Below are 23883 nucleotides of genomic sequence, written 5' to 3'. Positions count from 1 at the left end.
TTTGATGCCTCAATTTATTATTATAACCCAGGAGAGCTACTTTTTAGTTTTGTTTTATGTCTTTTTTTGTCAAAAAAAACTTTGTTTTTCTAATGTTAAACACAAAATATGCAACATTTTCCCCCCAAAATATTTGAATGTGGAGTATTTGATGTGAATTAATTGGAAACTTTGTTAAGTCAATAATTCATAACATTGATTGTGATCCATTATTACTTTTTTGATCAAAAATTTCATGGGAGAATTATGGAGAATTTGGTTTCACATCTTTTAAATTTCAACATGCCATCCTATCAGAAAGGATACAAAATACTTTGACTATCGTTTGATGACTCAATTCATTATTAAAACCCAGGAGAGCTACTTTTTTGTTTTGTTTTATGTATTTTTTGTCAAAGAAAACATTGTTTTTCTTATATGCAACATTTCCCCCAAAAATATTTGAATGTAAAGTATTTTATTTGAAGTAATTGGGGCCTTGATCAGGTAAATAATTCATAACAACATTGATCAAAGACAGTTTTTTGAAAAAAAGTGGTAATAGCGCCAACATATTTTATTATTAACAAAACGGGAAAAAACACCAAAATAGGAGCGCCAGACAAGAACTAAAACGCCAAACACCCATCCATCCATCCATTTTCTACCGCTTATTCCCTTTGGGGTCGCGGGGGGCACTGGTGCCTATCTCAGCTACAATCGGGCGGAAGGCGGTATGCACCCTGGACAAGTCGCCATCTCATCGCAGTGCCAAAACGCCACACACATAAAAGTCCAAATATGTCACGGCGTGATGTGACAAGTCATGATAGTAGTTTGGGACAAGAGCTATAGTGATTAGGGTTGCAAAGCGGTGGAAAGTTTCCGGTAAATTTCCGGAAACTTTCCGGAAATTTACCATGCGAAGTTAAGCTCAGGAAGTTTGGAAATACTGAACATATTTTGATTATTCATAGTTGGACACTGTTCATGGGAATTTATGGGAAAATATGGGAATTAATGGGAATTACATTAATTATATATCAACGCATGTGATGGAGGAATGCACTGTGCAGGGTTGAAATTAAACTGAATTTGCATTAAATCAGGTTGTTTTAGCTAATAATCATACGGCAAGATTTAGCATGTTACATTCAATGTTTATTCCCATTAATTTGCCGTTAATTCCAGTTAAATCCCATATATTCTTGTTAATTCTCATGGAAAGTTTCCAACTTTGAATATTCACGGAATTTTGCAACCCAAGTCCCTCTGTTTACATCATTGACTGATCAGCTGCTTCTTCGTTTCCTTGCTCGTCAAACGTTACTCAAGATCATAAAACATGCATCTCATCTGCGAAGTAGAAGGACAAAGACGTATTCTGACAAGATGGTACACTTTGACAGCCAATTTACAACCTAAAAGGCCTTTGGTTCCGCCCCCCTTTGCAAGGATTCTCCATCTAAATAGGAATATATGAATATCCAAGCAGTATGCATCTTAATGACAACAGACATTGTACAGTACGTGAAGAAGGGAAGTAAATCTTAAAATTTGTCGATCGAAAGGGGGTGTGACGTTCATATTTTGTCAATATTTAGTGTTTTATCCTTCATAGAAAAATATAACTGTGTCAGGTCTCCAGCCGTCATCGTGTGGGTTGCAGTGACCATCGATGCAAGACGCATTGTAGCAGGATTGACTCTTGTTTGTTATTTCAATATTCAAGTTTTCTTGCCAGTCGGTCGCGCCAAATTCTAGCGCGCCCTCTCGTCCTGCTCGTCACGGCGCGCCTTTTGGTGGCTGGTGGCTGCGTCTTCCGCGGGGGTGGCATCTTGTTCTGAGTTGCTCTCATCGCATTCGTGGTCTTTGTTGCCGGTTGTTTCCTCTCCTACTTTTGCTACGATTGCTCCTCCCTATCCCCTTTTATGCTCCAGCAGGGGGGTTGTGTACGCACCTGACTCTGATAGCTGCAGTGTCGCTCCTGGTGTGCCCCGCCTCTCCGTTCTGTTGCATGCTCCGCCTCCTGTCCGCCATCTTGGTCAGGACCGCTGTTTGTCCTCTCTCGCTGTCGGCTCGTCGGCTCCGTCTCTCCACAGTAACATTCCATTCTGTTTTTTTAAGACGGTCCGTCATAACGTTTTTAGCATTCAATCTGACATTATTGTGAGGTTTTGTATCAGTATTCATAAAAATAGATATACCGGCCCGCAGACATATTTTTTTCTCTAAATGTGGCCCCCGAGTCAAAATAATTGCCCAGGCCTGCTCTACAGTGTGTTTATGTATGTATTTTTTATGTCATACAAAAATTGGAATCCAATCAAAACATAAGTTGCCGTAAAATTCACATTCTTACTAATCAGTAATGATAAATGAATAAATAAACTAAATTGCATAACAGATCCAACCTTACACATGTCACGGTAAGCACATACTTGCCAACCTTGAGACCTCTGATTTCGGGAGGTGGGGGGAAGGGGGCGTGTTCGGGGGTGGGGTGGAGGCGTGGTTTGGGGGCATGGTTGGGGCGGGGCCGTGCCTAAGAGGAGAGTATAGTTATAGCCAATTAACCAACTCGAGTATTTCATGTATATAAATATATGTATATATATCCATCCATCCATCCATTTTCTACCGCTTATTCCCTTTTGGGGTCGCGGGGGGCGCTGGCGCCTATCTCAGCTACAATCGGGCGGAAGGCGGGGTACACCCTGGACAAGTCGCCAACTCATCGCAGGGCCAATGTATATATATATGTGTGAAATACTTAACTTTCAGTGAATTCTATTGTGTCTATTTTCGTCTCTGTCAGCTCACTGCTTGTGTATGACCGCCAAACACTGTTGGATATTTGCCCCTTTCCCACGAATTTGATCAACTTCGACGTTAGTTTTTCGACGTCCCAGTCAGGTTTTTCACCTGGCCGGATTCCTGCCTTCTTTTCCTGCCTCGTGGCTCCTCTCCCCCGCCACCTGCGGGCTGTGTGTCGGGCCCCACCTGGATTAGCTGCGCCCTTGGACGTGCTGCCCCCTCGTGAACACAAGATCTTTGACAAACAAAACGTTTATCCTGAAGTATTTCTTCACTTCCCGCGGACTTTACTCCCTCTGTGTGACGGAAACATGGCTGAGAGCCGGTGAGACCGCCCCTCTTAATAAACTTCTGACACAGTGTCGACATTGTGTCAGACAAAATGTCGAATATTTCCAAAAACAATTTGAAATGTGGACTCGTCAGACCACAGAACACTTTTCCACTTTGCATCAGTCCATCTTAAATGATCTCGGGCTCAGAGAAGCTGGCAGCGTTTCTGGATGTTGTTGATAAATGGCTTTCGACGTTGGTTTTTCGACGTCCCAGTCAGCTTTTTCACCTGGCCGGAATCCTGCCTTCCTTTCCCGCCTCGTGGCTCCTCTCCCCTGCCACCTGCGGGCTGTGTGCCGGGCCCCACCTGGATTAGCTGCGCCCTTGGACGTGCTGCCCCCTTGTGAACACAAGATCTTTGACAAACAAAACGTTTATCCTGAAGTATTTCTTCACTTCCCGCGGACTTGACTTCCTCTGTGTGACGGAAACATGGCTGAAAGCCGGCGAGTCCGCCCTTCTTAATAAACTTCTGCCTCCGGAGTGTTCCTACCTTTTCGGCCGTCCGGTCGAAAAGGAGGAGGATTAGCAGTCGTTTTTAAAAATGACTTTAAATGCTTCGAACTGTGCATGTTTGAACTGGAGGGGGTGTGGCCTCCAGCTCCAGCTGAATTTCGGGAGATTTTCGGTAGAACATTTCTTCCGGGAGGTTTTCGGAGAGGTGCTGAATTTCGGGAGTCTCCCGGAAAATCCGGGAGGGTTGGCAAGTATGGGTATGCACTACTTTATGATAAAACGCCTCGCCTTTATTGTACCACTACGACTTTATACACACATGATGCACCAAAGTGTTTATTTGGTGAGAGACCAATGCACGGGACCTCACCCGCTGCACACCGTCCCCTGTCAACAAGACCGAACGGCGCAGATTCAAAGCAGATGTCCGTAACGCTCCTCTGGCCAGCCGACTTTGTTTCTCATTAGAGGCCGCTAATATCTGGAGCACTTGGCGGCTTTTTTTCTGTCAATACTAAAAGGTTGTTTACTGCGATGCAATAAACTTTGCGAATTCCTGAGCGTGTCTAACTGACGGAGCCGCTGTCATGCATACGGAGGAGCCAGCGAGAACCCGTGTGGGACCCGAGGTCATTATCAAGGAGACGTCAGCGCCTGACAGCAAATATTGCGTGATGGAGCGTAGACGCTGAAACAATGGTGGGAAAGTACATTCGCCCGCCCGTAAATATCACTTTATTCATCCAGACACATTACTCAATAGTGACTTTCTTTACATGCCAGTAAAATAGGATGCCAATTCTCCAAGAACAGAGGATGCACCACATCTGCATTGAGCGGACAACTTAAAACATGACAGCTACGAAAAATGGGAACAGTGAATTATTTGTGATTTATTTAGTACATGTTTTTTATTGAAATAATGCAAAGGCACACAACCAGCAGAAAACATGTAAAAAAAAATATTTCTCGCAATTGTTGGATATGACCTTAAAGGCCTACTGAAACCCACTACTACCGACCACGCAGTCAGATGGTTTATATATCAATGATGAAATCCTAACATTGCAACACATGCCAATATGGCCTTTTTAGATTACTAAATCGCAATTTTAAATTTCCCGCTAGTTTCTTGTTGAAAACGTCACGGAATGATGACGCATACGCGTGACGTCACGTGTAGGAGGGGACATATTAGCGATGCACCAAACACGGCTAAAAGTCGTCTCTGTTCATGGCGTAATTACACAGTATTTTGGACGTCTGTGTTGCTGAATCTTTTGCAATTTGTTCAATTGATAATGGAGACGTCAAAGAAGAATGCTGTTGGTGGAAAGCGGTGGATTGCAGCTGTCTTTAGCACCGAGACACAGCCTATGTTTCTTTTTTTGTTGTGAAGCGGAGCGGTCACGCGAATATAGATAGATAGATAGATAGTACTTTATTGATTCCTTCAGGAGAGTTCCTTCAGGAAAATTAAAATTCCAGCAGCAGTGTACAGTGTTGAGATCAATTTAAATAAAAGTAAAAAGTAAATAATGAGGGTTTAAATGGAAACAAAATAGAGAAATATTACAATAAGAATAAAAACTAAAAAGCAACAATGGGAATACAAATATAACAGTAAAATAAGAATATAACAAGACAAAGTAGGCAGTAGTGACCATGTTATGAAAACGTATTGCATCCCCTGTCATCCTAGTACCCCCCGCCCCCTGCAGCCAGCGAGGAGTTGTACAGTCTAATGGCGTGTGGGACAAAGGAGTTTTTGAGTCTATTAGTCCTGCACTTGGGATGAAGCAGTCTAGAACTGAACAGGCTCCTCTGGCTACTGATAACGCTATGCAGAGGGTGACTGGCATCATCCAGGATGCTCACCAGTTTGTCAACAGTCCTCTTCTCTGCCACCGTCACCAGTGAGTCCAGTTTCATTCCGATTGTAGAACCGGCCCGCCTGATCAGTTTCTCAAGTCTGCAGCTGTCCTTCTTAGATGTACTGCCCCCCCAGCACACTACCATGTAGAACAGAATACTTGCAACCACAGACTGGTAGTACATCCACAGATGTTGAAGGAATGCAGTCTCCTGAGGAAGTACAGCCTGCTCTGTCCTTTCTTGTACTGGTGGTCAGTGTTAACAGTCCAGTCCAGCTTATTGTCCACCCAAACCCCGAGGTACTTGAATGAGTCCACGGTCTGTACCTCAACTCCCTCGATCACAATAGGTTGTGACCGTGGACTCGACCTCCCAAAGTCAATGACCAGCTCCTTGGTCCTTGATGGATTGAGCTGCAAGAGGTTCGTGTGGCACCAGACAACAAAGTCCCTCACCAGATTCCGAAACTCCTCCTTTCTGCCGTCCCTGATGCACCCGACGATGGCTGTGTCATCCGCGTACTTCTGGATGTGACACAGCTCTGAGTTGTAGCAGAAGTCAGCGGTGTACAGGGTGAAGAGAAGAGGGGCCAGCACCGTTCCCTGCGGTGCTCCGGTGCTGCTGATCACAGTGTCAGACGTGACGTCCTTCAGTCTGACGTACTGTGGCCTGTGAATATGTTTCTCTACGTCAACCAGCACTTTTTTGGATGGGGAAATTGAGATATATATCTTACCGGAGACATCAGTGGATTATTCGTCGTCCTGCAGCAGCTGTCAAAAAAGGCAGCTGTGAGCTTGGCTCCTCGGCTTCTCTCTGAGACACTGCGTGTTCACAGCAGCCATCCGACCTCGAGGTATGTCTTTAGAATATCACTAAAACACTATTAAAACAATAAGCAGATAAGGGATCTTCCAGAATTATCCTAGTAAATGTGTCTAATTACATCTGAAACGCTCACACTGCCGCCGCACGGAGCCGTCGCTTTTTTAAAATGTTATTTTATTTTTTTTCTAGTCCTTCACTATCAATATCCTAAATAACAAATCTTTCATCTTCGCTCAAATTAATGGGGAAATAGTCGCTTTCTCGGTCCGAATTGCTCTTACTGCTGGTGGCTCCCATTATAAACAATGTGAATATGTGTGGAGCCCTGCAGCTCGTGATGTCACGCGCACATACTTCGGGTAAAGGCAAGGCTTTTCTATCAGCGACCAAAAGTTGCGAACTGTATCGTGGATGTTCTCTACTAAATCCTTTCAGCAAAAATATGGCAATATCGCGAAATAATCAAGTATGACACATAGAATGGACCTGCTATCCCCGTTTAAATGAGAAAATCTCATTTCAGTAGGCCTTTAATTCAGCCCTGGGGAATTATTTTGACTCAAGGGCCACGTTTAGAGAGAAAAATGTGACTGGGGGGGTAGGTATATCTAATTTTAGAAACACTAATACAAAATCTCACAATAATGTCTGATTGAACGCTAAAAATGTTATGACAGACCGCCTTAAAAAACATAATGGAATGTTACATTTTTCTATGAAAGATAAAACGCTGAATATTGACAAAATATGAACACATTTTACAATCAAGTGAAACGCAACAAAAATGCGACAAACAGTGAAATATGAACGCGAAGGGTACAAAATAAACCCACCTACAATCTGATGTATCTGATACATCACTAAGCTTTAGAACTTTATCGTGAAAATCTCCTTTCGCGTCTGTGGAAACGCTCCCCACCCACACTGCTTGATGCCTCGTCATAAATATATATATATATATATATATATATATATATATATATATATATATACAATACAATAAATACAATATATATATATATATATATATATATATATATATATATATATATATATTGTATTTTATGCATGGGTTAAAAAAAGAAAACAAGTACAGAATTTTTTTTGAATATAGTTTCCAAATAAATAAATGAAAAATCCATGAAAATATATAATTATGTGTAAAAGTCATGTAAACGAATTGTAAACCAAGCAATAACTTCTTAATAAGGGTGGATATATATATATATATATATATATATATATATATATTTATGACGAGGCATCAGCAGTGTGGGTGGGGAGCGTTTCCACAGACGCGAAAGGAGATTTTCACGATAAAGTTCTAAAGCTTAGTGTTATATATATATATATATATATAATGATATATATATATATATATATATATATATATATATATATATCACTAAGCTTTATATATCATATTAGTGATATATATATATATATATATATATATATATATATATATATATATATATATATATACATATATATATATTTATATATATATATAAATATACCTTGATTGGATTATCCAGAGAATAGTGCTCGATACCGTGGTAGAGCGCAATATGTAGGTGTAGGAAAAGACTACTTCATCTCTACAGAACTGTTTAATGAGGGGTTCCCTTAATCATCAGGAGATTTTAACGGAAGCATGCACCTACAAAGGTTTATATAGGGCACAGAGTGGGTGGGTACAGGCAGGCGTAGGGGTGTGGTGATTGGCTCATGTGTTACCTAGGGGGTGTTTCGGTCTGTGGCGGCACGTTGAAATGATTTCACTGCGCTTGTTGAGGGATGATAGGTCTGGATGATATATAATAAACAGTTTTTCTTTTAAGCATAGGTTGCATCTTTTATTACCACTGTTGTAAGGAGTGCTGGATGCAAGAATTTGCCATGTTATTGAATATTCAACATTATTGTCTTTGAGGTTCCAAATGTGCTCGCTGAGTTCTGTAGAATTCCGCAAAGCCTGGTTTCTAAAGGAGGCCTTGTGATTATTCCATCTGGTTTCAAACGCTCCTTCGGTTAATCCTACGTACCTGTCGGATGTGTTAATGTCCTTGCGTGTTACCTTTGCTTGGTAGACGACTGATGTATTTATTTTTTTATTTTTTTTATTTTTTTTCTTCTTACTACTACTTTCCTTACATGTTAAACTGTGTAACTTGTTAAGCATGTCCAAAAAAATAGAACGACAGCTGCAATATCATTTATTCTTAATTGTCTTAATGCTGCTCTCTGTGTGTGTGTTTGTGTGTGTTGTGTGTGTGTGTGTGTGTGTGTGTGTGTGTGTGTGTGTGTGTGTGTGTGTGTTGTGTTGTGTGATGGTTGTGTAGTGGAGTGCATGCATTGCAATGGCGAGGACTACAGGGGACCCATGGACCACACAGAGAGCGGGAAAGAATGCCAACGTTGGGACTTGGGCGAGCCACACAATCACACCTACCATCCTGACAGGTAACACACCTGCAGCGCGTCGCCCTTGAACACACGCTCACATTAGAGGGTTAACACCCCAGACTTTAATATCTAGCATCAAGTGATCGCACTAAATCATTTGGAGTCCGCCAGTGTACTTGCATCTCCCTGCTGGACGCTGGGGTTTATCAGGGTTTGCTGGGAAAATGCTTTATTTTTGACTAATTGCTCAGAATTCCTTGTAAGCCACGCTCAGATTCTTTAAGCCCCCCACCCCTTGCTTCAACTTTTTGGGGAGATATTGTATTTTCCGCCCTCCCATCTTTTTTTTTTTTTTCTGGCAAGCTGCGTTTGTGGTGTGTGGGAGAGGAGAGTGTAGACAAGGGAGCAACAGTCAAGCAGGAAACAAAGCAAAACATGTTTTTTTTATTTAATCCTTATTTCAATGGTAAAAATACAGACTTCAAATATGTGCAAAGAGTGAATCATCTGTTGAGACTAAAAACAAAACCTAAATGTGTATCACACTAATAAGACCTAATTTAGCAAGGAATCATAGTAGTGTTAAACCAGGGGTCAGCAACCCAAGTCGCTGAAAGAGTCTGGACCAAAATGGGCCAAAAATACAAAAAACTAAGCCTCAAATAAATGAAAAACAGTATATAAGTGTTATAATGAGGGCAACTCATGACGTGTCTTTATTAGCTATTATAGCCTACTATCAAAATGACTTTAAAAGTATTATATTAGTAATTATAAAGAAGACAACTCATGACGTAAGTGTCTATATTAGTTATAATAGCCTACTATCAAAACAACTTTAAAAGTATTATATTAGTAATTATGACGAAGACAACACATGATGTAAGTGTCTATATTAGCTATAATAGCCTACTATCATCATGACTTTAAAAGTCTTATATAAGTGTTATAATGAAGGCAACACATGACGTAAGTGTCTATATTAGTTATAATAACGTACTATCAAAATGACTTTAAAAGTATTTTATTAGTAATTATAATGAAGACAACACATGATGTAAATATCTATATTAGTTATAATAGCCTACTATCAACATGACTTTAAAAGTCTTATATAAATGTTATAATGAACACAACACATGACGTAAGTGTCTATATTAGTTATAATAGCATACTATCAAAATTACTTTAAAAGTATTATATTAGTAATTATAATGAAGACAACACGTGATGTACATGTCTATATAGTTATATTCGGCTACTATAAAAAATGACTTTAAAATAATCATATTAGTGTCATAATGAAGACAACACAATGTAAGTGTCTGTATTAGCTATAATAACCTAATATCAACATGACTTTAAAAGTTTTATATAAGTGTTATAAAGATGACAACACATGACGTAAGTGTCTATATTAACTATAATAGCCTTCTATCAAATTTTGTTGTCTTCATGATAACACTAATATAATACTTTTTTCAAAGTCATTTTAAGTGTCTCTATTAGCTAAAATAGCCTACAATCAAAAGGACTTTAAAAGTCTTATTTTAGTGCTATCATGAAGGCAACACATGATGTAAGTGTCTATATTAGCTATGTTAGTCTACTATCAAAATTACTTTAAACAAGTATTGTATTAGTGTTATAATAAAGACAACACCTGACGTAAGTGTCTACTATATACATGATTTTTAAAAAAGTCTTATATAAGTCTTATAATGAAGGCAACACATGACGTAAGTGTCTTTATTGTTCTAATAGCCTACTATTAGAATGACTTTATTCTTATTATATGTGTTAAAATGAAAACAACACAATGTACGTGTCTCTATTAGCTATATTAGCTTACTATCAAAAGGACTCTAAAAGTCTTACTTTAGTGCTATCATGAAGGCAACACATGACGTAAGTGTCTATATTAGCTATATTAGTCTACTATCAAAATTACTTTAAAAAAGTATTATATTAGTGTTATAATGAAGACAACACATGATGTAAGTGTCTATATAAGTTGTATTAGCCTACTATCAACATGATTTAAAAAAAAGTCTTATATATGTCTTATAATGAAGGCAACACATGATAAAAGTGTCTATATTAGTTATATTAGCCTACTATCAACATGACTTCAAACGTCTTTAATAGGTTTTATGATGAAATAAACACATGATGTAAGTGTCTAAATTGGCTATAATAGCCTATTATCTAAATGACGATGTGTCCAAGGCTGAAGCAAATCTTTGTTGACAGAAATGTTGAAATGTAATATTTAGTTTACACATTTGTACATTAAAAAAACATTTTTTAAATCAGAGGCTATTCAGAAGCTGAGATAACTCCTGGAAATGACTGACTTTTAATGGCCAAATGTGTGCGTCCAAGTTTAAGGAAACGGCGGCTGTCTTCTTTTATTAGATTTAGTACAATCTTTGGCAAGCTAGGTAATGTTTGCTGTGGTCTGGAACAACATGGCACACAAACAACTATTTGAAATGCAGATAATATTAAATACAGACAATGTGTCATAAAACATGCAAAAACTAAATGATATACAAACAGAATAAAAGTAAAGGATATTAAATGAGCTCAAATATACCAAAAATGAGGGATGATGATGCAATATGTACAGACAGCTAGCTTAAATAGCATGTTAGCATTGGTTAGCTTGCACTGACCAAATATGCATGATTAGCACTCCAACAAGTCAATAACATCAACAAAGTGCACCTTTTGTGCTTTCGCGCACAGCATAACATTTTTGGTGGACAAAAAGAGACAAAGGAGTAGACGGTTTTGAATGTAAACAAACTGTTGCGTCACAGTCCACGCTATGGTGAGTTCAAGAACCGCCGAAATTAGTAGGACAAAACGAAGTTCACCAAGTAGCGTCATCAGTGAAGCATACACACCAACATATTAAACAGTGGTAGTTCTAACAAGTGGGAGGGTTCGTGTCATGTTTGTCCTCAAACTAAAAACGGACTAAAACAAAAAAAAATGTTCCCCTATCTTTTTCCATTTTTAATCCTTTTTTAAAAATGCTCCAGGGAGCATTAAAGAGCCGCATGCGGGTCAAGAGCCTTGGGTTGCTGTTCCTTGTGTTAAACTAGTTTACTTATCTAAAAAGACAAAGTTGGTATTTATCTCATAGATTTGGACCTAAAAAATTATGTTGAAAGGTAAAATTCCACTTAAAATTTTAGGCTTGTTTTCTAACAAGGTTTAGGTGACGTGCAGACCCGCCCACGTTTTGGATCTTAAACTGGATCCAAAACTGGGATTCATACGGGCCCATTCATTGCCGTTTACCCGACACATGAATCGTGTCAAATTTGCGAGGTGCACTATTCGCTGCAGCAGGCACATTTTCAAGAGTGCTGAATGTCTTGAAATGTGTTTTGAGACGATTACAACTTTGACCACAGTGTCAGTTGCTATGAGTAGTGGCACTTTCCTTGATTTCCAGCAGACTGCATTTCAAAATGATTAACCCCCACCATATTGCAGTCTACACGTATTTCTTATGTGTGACTGCCATCGTATTGCAGTCGACACATATCTCTTTTGTGTGGCTGCCATAGTATTGCAGTCTACACATCTCTCTGTAGTGTGGCTGCCATCTTATTGTGGTCTACACATTCCTCTTATGTGTGTGTGTGTGTCCCGCCGTATTGCAGTCTACACATATCTCTTATGTGTGGCTACCATCATATTGCAGTCTACACATATCTCTTATGTGTGGCTACCATCATATTGCAGTCTACACGTATCTCTTATGTGTGACTACCATCATATTGCAGTCTACACGTATCTTTTATGTGTGACTGCCATCGTATTGCAGTCCACACATAATTTTTATGTGTGTCTGCCATCATATCGTGGTCTACACATATATCTTATGTGTGACTGCCATTGTATTGCAGTTTACACACATTTTTTATGAGTGACTGCCATCATATTGCAGTCTACACGTATCTCTTATGTGTGACTGCCATCGTATTGCGGTCTACACATATATATTATGTGTGACTGCCATCATATTGCAGTCTGCACATATCTCTTATGTGTGACTGCCATCGTATTGCAGTCTACACAAATATTTTATGTGTGTGTGACTGCCATCATATTGCAGTCTACACGTATCTCTTATGTATGACTGCCATTGTATTGCAGTCTACACAAATCTCTTATGAGTGACTGCCATCATATTGCAGTCTACACATATCTCTTATGTGTGACTTCCATTGTATTGCGGTCTACACGTATCTCTTACGTGTGACTGCCATCGTATTGCAGTCTGCACAAATCTCTAATGTGTGACCACCGTTGTATTGCAGTCAACACATTCTTATGTGTGTGTGACTGCCATCATATTGCAGTCTACACATATCTCTTATGTGTGACTGCCATCGTATTGCGGTCTACATGTATATGTTATGTGTGACTGCCGTCGTATTGCAGTCTGCATATATCTCTCATGTGTGACTGCCATTGTATTGCAATCTACACATTCTTATGTGTGTGTGACTGCCATCATATTGCAGCCTACACATATCTCTTATGTGTGACTGCCATCGTATTGCGGTCTACACGTATATATTATGTGTGACTGCCGTCGTATTGCAGTCTGCACATATCTCTTATGTGTGACTGCCATCATATTGTGGTCTACACATTCTTATGTGTGTGTGACTGCCATCATATTGTAGTCTACACATATGTCTTATGTGTGACTGCCATCGTATTGCGGTCCCCAGGCATCTCTTATGTGTTGTTGTCGTTGTTGATGAATGGCGTTAGCTTTGCATAGTAGAGTTTTAACTTGCACTTACAGATGTAGCGACCAACAGTAGTTACTGACAGTGGTTTTTCTGAAGTGTTCCTGGGCCCATGTGGCGATATCCTATACACACTAATGTCGTGCAGTACCGCCTGAAGAATCGAATGGACGTAATACCATCGCTCACGTACAGTGATCCCAAAATTTCTTGCAATAGCTCGTTGAGAAATGCTATTCTTAGACTGTTCGACAATTTGCTCACGCGTTTGTCGACAAAGTAGGGACCCTCGCCGCATCCTTGTTTGTGAACGACTGAGCATTTCACGGAAGAGGCTTTTATACTCAATCATGGCACCCACCTGTTCCCAATTAGCCTGTTCACCTGTGGGACATTCCAAAATAGTGTTTGATGAGCATTCTTCAACTTTCTCAGTCTTTTTTGCCACTTGTGCCAGCTTTTATTGAAACATTTTGCAGGCATCAAATTCCAAATGAGCTCATTTTTGCAAACAATAACAGAGTTCACCAGTTCCAATGTTAAATATCTTGTTTTTGCAGTTTATTTCATTAAATGTAGGTTGAAAAGGATTTGCAAATCATTGTATTTTGGTTTTATTTACGTGCCAACTTAACTGGTTTTGGGGTTTGTAAGAACTGTTTTGATATATTTTGAAAACACAAAGTAACAACAAGGGACTCCACAATTTTTAATATAATAATATAAGTAAACATCAGAATAAATACAAATGAGTAAGGCAAGAGAGTGAATGTTGATACACAAGGAAGAGAGACATTACGCTACATAAATAATGTTTTGTATCAAGATCAATGATGTAATGCATGTTTTACATTAGGTATCCCGACAAGGGCCTTGACGATAACTACTGCAGGAATCCAGATGGACGCCACAGGCCATGGTGCTTTACCACGGACCCGAACACAGGATGGGAGTACTGTAACATCAAAGTTTGTGGTAAGGCACGCATGCATTTATTATGTTATGTATTCATCATGCATGTTGTATGGAGATGCAGTGGGGGAAATAAATATTTGATCCTTTGCTGAGACACAAAAACGGCAGATTTGTTTCAACAGAGAGACAGAAAATCGACAAAACGATAGACGTGGTCATGTACCGTATACATCTCTTGTGGGTTAGGGTGGGAAGACAAAAGGCTCGGGGAGCACCCCCTGAGAGAAAAGAAAGTGCTGGTAGGCGCACCATAGGCGGTCCTCCGACAGACCGGAGCTCCTTCAGCCTCCTGCAGCTGTGAGGAGGTGCCTGTCGACCTGGGTTTCCCTTGCTCCCCACAGCGAAGAAGTGACGGAGTCTTCGCATCTCCCTTGTCGAAAAAGACCTCAACGACGGAGTGGTTGCATAGAAGCTCCGCAACGGTCACAAAGGCGGGAGAAGGCTGCAGCAAAAGATGGGCTCCCAATTGTCTTGGTCTCCATGCCATTGGACCCTGGCCTTCTCTTTGCCAAGGACGCTGTCCGTGCACCAGTCTCCCCACATTAAAAGACTCCACGCACAGGTGTTCTCCTGAAGGCAATCCCGTCAACAGGAGGACAATCGTACTGGTTTCAAGGGATCTCCGCCGACGACGACATCTTGTATAGAAAACCTCCTGGTCTTAGCCTGAACACTGAAGCTGGGACATGGTTCGTCCTCCAGCATGACAGTGACCCAAAACATTATTCTCAAGGCTACAAAGAAGCTCAAGGAAAACCAAGTTAAGATTTTTGAGTGGCCTCACCAGCTACTGTAGCTATCTTTGTTTGTAGAAGGAATCCAATCATACATACATTCCTAATTTCAATGGGACTTTCCTGGACTAAAACGGGTAAAAAAACATTCCATAATGAAACATCTAGAGAGAGAACTCACATTTCAAGTTGCCGAGCGACCGCCTCCAAACTTGGAGGCTTTGGAGAGTAACTTTAAAGGTAAAATTAAAGTTAAAGTACCAATGGTTGTCTCATGGAGATGCCGTGGGGGACATATTAATTTGATCCCTTGCTGAGACACAAAAACGCCAGATTTGTTTCAACAGAGAGACAGAAAAGTGACAAAACGATAGACTGGGTCATGTACCGTAAATATCTTTGCCCCGCTGCCTTGTGGGTTGGTTTTGGAAGACAAAAGGCTCGGGGAGCAGCCCCTGAGAGAGAAGAAAGTGCTGGTAGGCGCACCATAGGCGGTCCTCCGACAGACCGAAGCTCCGGCAGCCTCCTGCAGCTGTGAGGAGGTGCCTGTCGACCTGGGTTTCCCTTGCTCCCCACAGCGAAGAAGCGACGTTGGAGTCTTCGCATCTCCCTTGTCGAAAAGACCTCAACGACGGAGTGGTTGCATAGAAGCTCCGCAACGGTCACAAAGGCGGAAAAGGCTGCAGCAAAAGATGGGCTCCCAATTGTCTTGGTCTCCATGCCATTGGACCCTGGCCTTCTCTTTGCCAAGGACACTGTCTGTGCACCAGTCTCCCCACATCAAAAGACTCCACGCACAGGTGTTCTCCTGAAGGCAATCCCACCAACAGGAGGACAATCGTACTCGTTTCGAGTGATCACCGCCGACGACGACATCTTGGATAGAAAATCTCCTGGTCTTAGCCTGAACTCTAAAACTGGGACATGGTTCGTCCTCCAGCATGACAGTGACCCAAAACATTATGCTCAAGGCTACAAAGAAGAAGCTCAAGGAAAACCAAGTTAAGATTTTTGAGTGGCCTCACCAGCTACTGTAGCTATCTTTGTTTGTAGAAGGAATCCAATCATACATACATTCCTAATTTCAATGGGACTTTCCTGGACTAAAAAGGGTTTAAAAACATTCCATAATGAAGCATCTAGAGAGAGAACTCACATTTCAAGTTGCCGAGCGACCGCCTCAAAACTTGGAGGCTTTGGAGAGTAACTTTAAAGGTAAAATTAAAGTTAAAGTACCAATGGTTGTCTCATGGAGATGCCGTGGGGGACATATTTATTTGATCCCTTGCTGAGACACAAAAACGCCAGATTAGTTTCAACAGAGAGACAGAAAAGTGACAAAACGATAGACTGGGTCATGTACTGTAAATATCTCTGCCCCGCTGCCTTGTGGGTTGGTCTGGGAAGACAAAAGGCTCGGGGAGCAGCCCCTGAGAGAGAAGAAAGTGCTGGTAGGCGCACCATAGGCGGTCCTCCGACAGACCGAAGCTCCGGCAGCCTCCTGCAGCTGTGAGGAGGTGCCTGTCGACCTGGGTTTCCCTTGCTCCCCACAGCGAAGAAGCGACGTTGGAGTCTCCGCATCTCCCTTGTCGAAAAGACCTCAACGACGGAGTGGTTGCATAGAAGCTCCGCAACGGTCACAAAGGCGGAAAAGGCTGCAGCAAAAGATGGGCTCCCAATTGTCTTGGTCTCCATGCCATTGGACCCTGGCCTTCTCTTTGCCAAAGACTCCACGCACAGGTGTTCTCCTGAAGGCAATCCCACCAACAGGAGGACAATCGTACTCGTTTCGAGTGATCTCCGCCGACGACGACATCTTGTATAGAAAACCTCCTGGTCTTAGCCTGAACACTGAAGCTGGGACATGGTTCGTCCTCCAGCATGACAGTGACCCAAAACATTATTCTCAAGGCTACAAAGAAGCTCAAGGAAAACCTAGTTAAGATTTTTGAGTGGCCTCACCAGCTACTGTAGCTATCTAGAAGGAATCCAATTATACATGCATTCCTAATTTCAATGGGACTTTCCTGGACTAAAAAAGGGTCAAAAAACATTCCATAATGAAACATCTAAGGAGAGAACTCTCATTTCAAGTTGCCGAGCGACCGCCTCAAAACCTGGAGGCTTTAAAGTTAAAATTAAAGTTAATGGTTGTCTTACACATACTCGGTGTGGCAAAATTATTCTCTGCATTTGACTTATCACCTTTGATCACCCCCTGGGACGTGAGGGGAGCAGTGAGCAGCAGCGGTGGCATTGCCCGGGAATCATTTTTGGTAAAATAACCCCCAATTCTAACACTTGATGCGGAGTGCCAAGCAGGGAGGTAATGGGTCCCGTTTGTATCATCGGCTTGGGTTTGAAGTCACGACCTACAAATCTAACCACAAGGTCACGGAGCAGGTCTAAGGGGAGCCATGATGAATTTAGTCTTTTCCAACTTATAAATGTTGTTTACAATGTTGGATAGTCGTGTTAAACAATGCCAAAGCGTCAAACCATAAGGTTCAGGCATCCTGGCAGTTTTTTGGATGCTTCTTTTTGCGGGGTTTTGCATCTGGCTATGGCCAGGAGCAAACACAAATAAAACGGTAGAATAAAATGTTATAAAAATAATCTTAGCATGCAGATCGTAACACAGACGTGCGACATGAACGCTGATAAAAGTCATCTGATTTTTATGCAGGTCTGGATCGACCGGAGAGTGAGCAAATGCACCTAATTTTGTGGCCGGGTGAATCTATAGACTATTTTAGGAGGTGTCTGGAAAGAAAGAAAAATAGCTGCGATGCCTTCAAGATATTTAATTACACAGTGCGCATTTTCAAAATACCTCAAGATACTTAAACTCCTCCACCCGGGCCAGAGTCTCGTTCTCCACCTGGACTGTACAAACCATCGGTTTCCTGCTGAGAACCCTGGGCTCAGATTTGGAGATGCTGGCCCTCATTCCAGACACTGAACACTCAGCTGCGAACCGATCCAGTGAGAGCTGAAGGTCACGAACCGAAGGTCCCATCAGGACCACATCGTCTGCAAAAATCAGTGACGCAACCTTTAGCCCCCAAGACGTACACCCTCTCTGCCAGGGTCTACGTCTAGGGGAACTTCCAGCTGAGCCTGAAGGCAAAGCTCTAGGTCAACCAAGCTATCTACATTCCTACTTTCACCTATGGTCATGAAGTATGGGTCATGTCCGAAAGAATAAGATTGTGGATACAAGCAGCCGGAATTAATTTCCTCAGAAGAGTGACTGGCATCTCCTTTAGGGATAAGGTGAAAAACTTCAGTCACCCGAGAGAGACCCGGAAGAGAGCAGCTGCTCCTTCCCTTGGAAAGGAACCAGCTTAGGTGGTTTGGGCATCTCGTGCGGATGCTTCACGAGTGTCTCAATAGGGAGGTCCTTGTTGCACGTCCCACTGGGAAGAGACCCCACGGCAGGATGGTTGCATAGAAGCTCCAGAACGGTCACAAAGGCGGGGGAAGGCTGCATCAAAGATGGGCCCCCAATTGTCTTGGTCTCCATGCCATTGGACCCTGGCCTCCTCTTGGCCAAGGACAGTGTGGTGGCTGTCTGTGCACCAGTCTCCTCAGCCGGATGAAACAAAAATTTAGCCACTATACCCAGCACAATATGTTTGGAGGACAAAAAGTGAGGCCTTTAATCCCAGGAACACCAAATTTACCGTTAAGCATGGTGGTGGTAGTATTATGCTCTATGCCTGTTTTGCTGACAATGGAACTGGTGCTTTACAGAGAGTAAATGGGACGATTGAAAAGGAGGATTACTTCCAAATTCTTCAGGACAACCTAAAATCATCAGCCCGGTGTCATGATCCGTGGTCTGGATTATGTTTTTTATTTTCAATCCAAGAGTCCTTCGTTTCCTGTTTTTGTGTGCATCCTTGTTTGTTTTGGTTGCCATGGTTACTTATTATTTCCACCTGCGTCTGATTAGTGTTCACCCGTTCACTTTCTGCCTGAGCACTAATCAGAGGCATTATTTAAACCTGCCTTGCCCTCCAGTAAGGACTGAAGTATTCTGTCAGGTGGTGTAGGGGACAAACCCCAAGATGAGGAGATGACAGGCTTGGAAAATGAAAACATGGTTTTGATGTTCAAAAACCAGGAAACAGCAAACAGGGACAGGAGTCGGGATCCAGGGAATAGCTCTCAGCTTCCAAAAAAAGGCAGTCCCCGGCACACAGCAAACAACACTCCAGCCCTCACTGGAGGGCAAGGCAGGTTTAAATACTGCCTCTGATTAGTGCTCAGGCAGAAAGTGAACGGGTGAACACTAATTAGAAGCAGGTGGAAATAATAAGTAACGATGGTAACCAAAATAAACAAGGGTGCACAAAAAACAGGAACCAAAGGAGTTTTAGATAGAAAATAAAAAACATAATCCGGACCACAGATCATGACACCCGGAGGATGAGTCTTGGGCACAGTTTCCTATGTCGGACTGGGGAAGAAGACGGCACGACAACAGTATATCAAGCTCAACGGATTTATTGAGTGCTTGATGAGTACGTGGGGTGTGTATGCTACTATGTGTTTGTATGGAAGGCAATGTATGGAAGTTAACCATGAAAATACCGTACGGTTTATTGAGGTGCATTTGAATGTTCAGCGTCCAAGTCCAAGGGGGAAGAAGCCGGAGGGGGGATGTCCGAGGTCCGAGCGGGTGTCGAAGGCAGGGGAGAGGAGTCCGGAAGTCCAAAAACGCGGAGGTATACAGCAATAGCTGAGACACGGGTACTGTGGGGCAATGAGAGACAACAATGGAAACAGGAAAAAGGGCACAAGGAAACAAGCAACGAGCGAGATCAAGAAGGAGGTCAGAGACGCGAAGCTACGTTCTGACGAAGAGAGGTCAGCGGCGAGGCTCTTTATGCTGTCGTCCCTCATCAACACCAGGTGTGTTGTATGTTGATTGCCGCCGGCTGCGGAGGAGTGTGGGCGCGGGGGCGTGTCCGTTGCCCCTGAGTGCTCCCGCAGAAGAGGGAAGCACGGAGCACGTGTGTGCCGCAACAATGTTGGGTGTTCCAACAGGACAAGGACCCCAAACACACATCAAAAGTGGTAAAAGAATGGCTAAACCAGGCTAGGATGAAGGTTTTGGAACAGCTTTGCCAAAGTCCTGACTTAAAGGGGGATGGTGTGGCGCAGTGGTAGAGTGGCCGTGCGCAACCCGAGGGTCCCTGGTTCAATCCCCACCTAGTACCAACCTCGTCACGTCCGTTGTGTCCTGAGCAAGACACTTCACCCTTGCTCCTGATGGGTGCTGGTTGGCGCCTTGCATGGCAGCTCCCTCCATCAGTGTGTGAATGTGTGTGTGAATGGGTAAATGTGGAAGTAGTGTCAAAGCGCTTTGAGTACCTTGAAGGTAGAAAAGCGCTATACAAGTACAACCCATTTATTTATTTATGTATTTAAACGTGCGGACAATGCTGAAGAAACAAGTCAATTTTTTAGAAAACCAACATATTTAGCTGACCTGCACCCATTTTGTCAAAAGTAGGGGTTAAAAATGTCTTGTTGATGGCAACCAAAAGTATCTTAGTGCATGTAAGCAAATAACAACATTGCTGTGAGTATACAGGCATGAAAAGAGCAGTCTGATAGTTGTCGTTGCTTCTTGATTTAATACGTCGTAAAAAAAAGGAGTTGCAATCAGTCGTTGAAGCCATGCTTAAATACATGAAACTGAAGCAAGATCCTCGGACCTCTGTTTTCCTGCTTGGCACCACGTTTACGAGGATGGCACGCCTCCTGCCCGTGTTTTCCCTAAAGTTCTACTCTCACCCCCCCTCGCGCTCTCCGATGTGGAGGTTTTGTTGGGAACAGACCAAAGTTTACGACCCTTAATGAAAACAAGACCGCGACTGGAAAGCAATCGAGCGAGACACGGTGTTCTTTTTCTCAATGTCGCCCAATAAATATATTTATATGTACATCAAGAAGCCAAAACACCGTTTTAGCTTGTGAGCACGATCGTACTTAATAAGTCCGACATGACAATGATAAAGACAACTACAGAGACGTTATAAGATTGGTAGTTTTCAGGAAGTACATATTAAAAGCATGCATAAATATATCCGCCTTTATGAGCACTTTGATATCATGCTGTTCCACACCATTATAAACCATATTAACAAACATATTGTTACATTGATTCCTTCCTGACAGTGTCAATCAAAATAGATACGGCCCACTTAAAATCCTTTCATTTTCTCAAAACTCCACTAATGTGAGGAACAATTCTGGTTGTGCTTACCCACCTACAAGCAATTTTATTTGGTACATAGTGTAATGATAAGTGTGACCAATAGATGGCCGTCACACATAAGAGATACAGCATGTGTAGACTAAAATACAATAGCAGTCACACATAAGAGATACGTGTCGACTGCAGGACGATGGCAGTCAAACATAGGAGATAGGTGTAAACTGCGATACAATGGCAGTCACACATAAGAGATATGTGTAGACTGCAATACGATGACGGACACAAATAAGAGATACGTGTAGACCGCAATGTGATGGCAGTCACACTTAAAAGATAAGTGTAGACTGCAATATGATGGCAGTCACACATAAGATATATGTGTAGACTGCAATATGATTACAGTCGCACACATAAAAGATATGTCTAGACTGCGATACAATGGCAGTCACACATAAGAGATATGTGTAGACCGCAATATGATGGCAGTCACCCACACATAAGAGATATGTGTTGACTGCAATACAATGGCAGTCACACATAAGAGAAATGTGTAGACTGCAATACGATGGCAGTCACACATAAGAGATACGTGTAGACTGCAATATGATGGAAGTCACACATAAGAGATACCTTGTAGTCTGCAATATGATGGCAGTCACACATAAGAGATATGTGTAGACTGCAATACGATGGCAGTCACACATAAGAGATATGTGTAAACTGGAGTATGATGGCGGTCACACTTAAGAGATTAATTGAGACTTCAATACGATGACAGTCACACATACGAAATACGTGTAGACTGCAATATGATGGCAGTCACACATAAGAGATATGTGAGGACTGAAATATGATGGCTTTCACACATAAGAGATACATATGGAATGCAATATGATAACATTCTCACAAATGAGATACGTGTAAACTGCAGTATGATGGCATTCACACATAAGAGATACGTGTCGAAAGCAATATAATGGCGATCACACATAAGAGATATGTGTAGACTGCCATACGATGACAGTCACACATAAGAGATGTGTGTACACTGCAGTACGATGGCAGTAACACATAAGAGAAATGTGTAGACTGCAATACGATGGCAGTGACACATAAGAGATATATGTGTAGACTGCTTTACGATGGCGGTCACACATAAGAGATACGTGTAGACTGCAATATGATGGAAGTCACACATAAGAGATACCTTGTAGACCGCAATACGATGGCAGTCACACATAAGAGATATGTGTAAACTGCAGTATGATGGCGGTCACACATAAGAGATACGTGTAGACTGCCATACGATGGCAGTCACACATAAGAGATACGTGTAGACTGCATTTCGATGACAGTCACACATAAGAGATATGTGTACACTGCAGTACGATGGCAGTCACACATAAGAGAAATGTGTAGACCGCAATACGATGGCAGTCACACATAAGAGATATGTGTAGACTGCTATACGATGGCGGTCACACATAAGAGATACGTGTAGACTGCCATACGATGGCAGTCACACATAAGAGGTACATGTAGACTGTAAAATGATGGCAGTCACACATAAGAGATATGTGTAGACTGCAATACGATTACATTCACACATAAGAGATATGTGTACACTGCAGTACGATGGCAGTCACACATAAGAGAAATGTGTAGACTGCCATACGATGGCAGTCACACATAAGAGATATGTGTAGACTGCTATACGATGGCGGTCACACATAAGAGATACGTGTAGACTGCAATATGATGGCAGTCACACATAAGAGATATGTGTAGACCGCAATACGATGGCAGTCACACATAAGAGATTAATTGACACTTCAATACGATGACAGTCACACATTAAAAATACGTGTAGACTGCAATATGATGGCTTTCACACATAAGAGATACGTATAGAATGCAATTGAATAACAGTCACTCATAAGAGATGAGTCTAAACTGCAGTACGATGGCAGTCACACATAAGAGATACGTGTCGACAGCAATATGATGGCGGTCACACATAAGAGATACGTATAGGATGCAATACGATAACAGTCACACATGAGAGATATGTGTAAACTGCAGTATGATGGCAGTCATACATAAAAGATACGTGTCGACGGCATTATGATGGCGGTCACACATACGAGATACGTGTAGTCTTCCATATGATGACAGTCACACATAGGAAATACTTATAGACTGCAATAAGATGGCAGTCACACATAAGAGTTACGTGTGGACAGCAATATGATGGCAGTCACACTTACGAGATACGTGTAGACTGCAATAAGATGGAAGTCACACATAAGAGATACCTTTCAGTCTGCAATATGATGGCAGTCACACATAAGAGATATGTGTAGACCGCAATACGATGAAAGTTACACTTAAGAGTTCTGTGTCGACTGCAATATAATCGCAGCCACACATAAAATATATTTGAAGACTGCAATATGATGGCACT

General features: G+C 41.8%; 1 protein-coding gene across 1 annotated transcript in view; it reads left to right on the top strand.

Annotated features, from left to right (window-relative positions):
• Positions 1-23883, top strand: part of hgfb (hepatocyte growth factor b) — a 100693-nt gene that overhangs the window by 32014 nt on the left and 44796 nt on the right. Inside the window, exons 6-7 of the mRNA XM_061916787.1 lie at positions 8634-8754; positions 14335-14453. Coding sequence (XP_061772771.1) covers positions 8634-8754; positions 14335-14453 — 240 coding nt within the window. The remainder of the gene's footprint in view (positions 1-8633; positions 8755-14334; positions 14454-23883) is intronic.

This window comes from Nerophis ophidion, linkage group LG12 (genome assembly GCF_033978795.1).
Source record: "Nerophis ophidion isolate RoL-2023_Sa linkage group LG12, RoL_Noph_v1.0, whole genome shotgun sequence".
NCBI lineage: Eukaryota > Metazoa > Chordata > Actinopteri > Syngnathiformes > Syngnathidae > Nerophis > Nerophis ophidion.
This window is presented reverse-complemented; position numbering and strand designations above follow the sequence as displayed.